The sequence below is a fragment of the Aplysia californica genome, unplaced genomic scaffold, assembly GCF_000002075.1.
Source record: "Aplysia californica isolate F4 #8 unplaced genomic scaffold, AplCal3.0 scaffold00401, whole genome shotgun sequence".
Taxonomy (NCBI): domain Eukaryota; kingdom Metazoa; phylum Mollusca; class Gastropoda; order Aplysiida; family Aplysiidae; genus Aplysia; species Aplysia californica.
In genome coordinates, this window is record NW_004797671.1 from 461,238 (window position 1) to 463,949 (window position 2,712).

Below are 2,712 nucleotides of genomic sequence, written 5' to 3' on the forward strand. Positions count from 1 at the left end.
TGTGTGTGTGTGTGTCTGTTTTGTGTGTGTGTGTGTGTGTGTGTGTGCGTGTGTGTTTGTGTGTGTGTGTGTGTGTCTGTGTCTGTGTGTGTGTGTGAGTGTGTGTGTATGTGTGCATATATGTGTGTGTGTGTGTGTCTGTGTGTGTGGATTTTTTTTGTGTGAGTGTGAATCTGTGTGTATGTGTGTGTGTGTCTGTGATTGTGTGTATGTGTGTGTGTCTTTGTGTGTGTTTGTGTGTGTGTGTCTTTGTGTGTGTTTGCATGGGCACTGGGATTCTTCCATGTCAGCTAAAGTCATTTCTGTTTTGATATTAATGAGATAATATATAAATGTGCGGCGTCTTTGTGCAATTGGATGCTTGTGATAAATAATGAAATCTAAGAAACTAACATTTTTCAACGACAATTTTTAAAACTTACCTGGTGGGCGCTCGGGAAAATGTCACTTTCTTTGATTTCATTCTTTTTATGAAAGCCTGATTTCACCGCGATACCTCAAAAATGAACCCACAATCTCAGTCATATCTCTCAGTGCACGTAGTTGTAGGGCGCCTCTGGTAGGTCCTACCTCTTTTGTTTCCCTCTGTTGATTTTGATGTGGGTGGTTGGCAGGTGCTCTGGTATGGTTTGCTCCTTCTTTCCTGTCAAACATCTATAGTCCTTATCTCCCCTCCTTTTAATTTGTGTTTGTTACTCTCTTGTAACACCTCTAATCTTCGGCAATTATATGACCTTATTGTGTTGCAAGTGCCGTAAAACTCTTACTAAAACAAATGTTGAGTTTGATGATGTGTCTTGCTTCCTCCGTAAAACCTCTACTAAAACAAACAAACAAAATCAGACTAAATGACGGCCACTGTGTGGATGTACTCCTCTGTACTCAAACTCATTCTGCCCCTCCCCCCCCCCTCCCCCTGGACAGTGCTGGTGACTGAAATGTCTTTAGGCCATCCCCAAAGGGGGAGGATGTTAACATGTTTTTATGCACAGTGGAATTGTGAATGGGCTGATTTATCAATGTCGTGCTCATACTGTGCCGGTACAACATAGGGGAAACTGCTGCTTTTTCTTTCCTCATCCTTGCTATCGTAATTTTTCCTCTACTCCTTTTGTATGTTTTTCGCTCTCTTATGAACTGCTATTTCCAGGGTACCTTAATAGTTGAAGTTGACTTTTTGTTGATTAGGCTAGAGAGGTGGGCAGAGTAAGTCTGATTCCCCATTTGGACTTCTCTGTTGACCTCCACCCCTTGGCGCTCACATGACCTTATGCAGTTGTGAGCGCAGTAAAATCTTACTAAAACAAAACTCGAACTCCTTCCCCCAGACTGCAGCGGGTTCCAGTGTGAGAGATCGGGTGTGTGTCTGTGGGACCAGAACAGAAGGAAATGTGACGGCGTCTTTGACTGTGAGGACCTCAGTGACGAGAAAAATTGCCGTGAGTTTTGGAAAATACTGCATGTAAAGTCAAATCATCTGTATCAAGTTGTTCAAATTTACTAAGCCCCCAAATTGCAAAACTTTTCCAAATCAATAATAAGAGGTTTTATTTTTTTTTAAACAGTTTTGTCTAACTTCCGTATCTTGGTAATCATGCATAGGTCAAAATTCACTCACGTTTTGAGCTGTTTTGTAAAGTGCAGCCTTTAGAATAAAAATATAAAAAGTAAGTTAGAACTCTGGCCGAATTTTGCTTTTGTCTCTGTTAATATTCTGTAGAAATGGTATCTTACTGTGCTTTAGTTTAGTTTTAGTAAACATTTTACGGCACCAGGATTAAAAATAGGTAATGTAAGTGTGGAAGATTAGAGGTGTTACTAGAGAGTAACATACCAAATAAAAGTGATGGTGACAAAAGTGGTATAGGTTTAATGCCCCCACTATCAAGACTGTCAGGCAGGACCTCCGAGTTTAACTTCGGTCTCCGAAATGGCCGAGCCAAGTGGGAAATTCATGTAAAGTGCCTTTCCCGAGGACACAATGTCGGACGTCAAGAAAAAAGAAAAAAGAAAAAAGTGAGAGGGAGATAAAGACAATAGATGTTTATGATGTGTGATGATGTGTTTGTATGTTTTATTTCCGCAGCCAAGCGAGAGCGTCAGCGTTACTGCAACAACGGCGTTCAGATCAGCATCTACCAGTGGTGCGATGGGCTGGACGACTGTGGGGACAACTCTGATGAGCTCAACTGCAGTCAGTCGCATTTGTTGCCTCCCTTAGTTTAAAAAAAAGATTTTTAAGTTAAAGTTTTTCTTGGTGTTTTTATTTTGTTTTTTGTTGTTGTTTTTTTAGGTGTGTGTTATTTTCATCTTTGTTCTTAACTTATTTAGACATTTTTTTCTAACTGTTCTGCTATGGGTGGTTGGCGGATGCTTTGGTATGGATTGCTCCTTCTTTCTTGTCCAATATCCATTGTCACTCTCTCTCCTCCTTCTTCTCTTTGTTCTTTTTACTCAAGTAACACGTGTAATTTTCGGCAGTTTTATGTATTTACAAAGCTGTTCGACTCTCAATTGATGTAAAACTAAAGGAGCCCATCTTTATAAGGGCATGCTCTTTTTCTCTTCCTCTGGTGTTTCCTCCTTTACCTGGTAGAAGATAATTCATAGAAAGAAAATCTGATTCTCTTTCTCTGTCTGTCTGTCTGTCTGTCTGTTTGTCTGTCTTTCTTTCTTTCTCTCTCTCTCTCTCTCTCTCTCTCTCTCTCTCTC

The 2,712-nt window shown here is 40.4% G+C and overlaps 1 protein-coding gene across 1 annotated transcript in view; it reads left to right on the forward strand.

The window, feature by feature from the left end:
• LOC101850739 (atrial natriuretic peptide-converting enzyme) overlaps positions 1 to 2,712 on the forward strand; it is a gene marked incomplete in the record, with an annotated part of 83,165 nt that overhangs the window by 63,683 nt on the left and 16,770 nt on the right. The window contains 2 exon segments of the mRNA XM_013085729.2: positions 1,329 to 1,439; positions 2,087 to 2,194. Of these exon segments, the coding sequence (XP_012941183.1) occupies positions 1,329 to 1,439; positions 2,087 to 2,194 (219 nt within the window).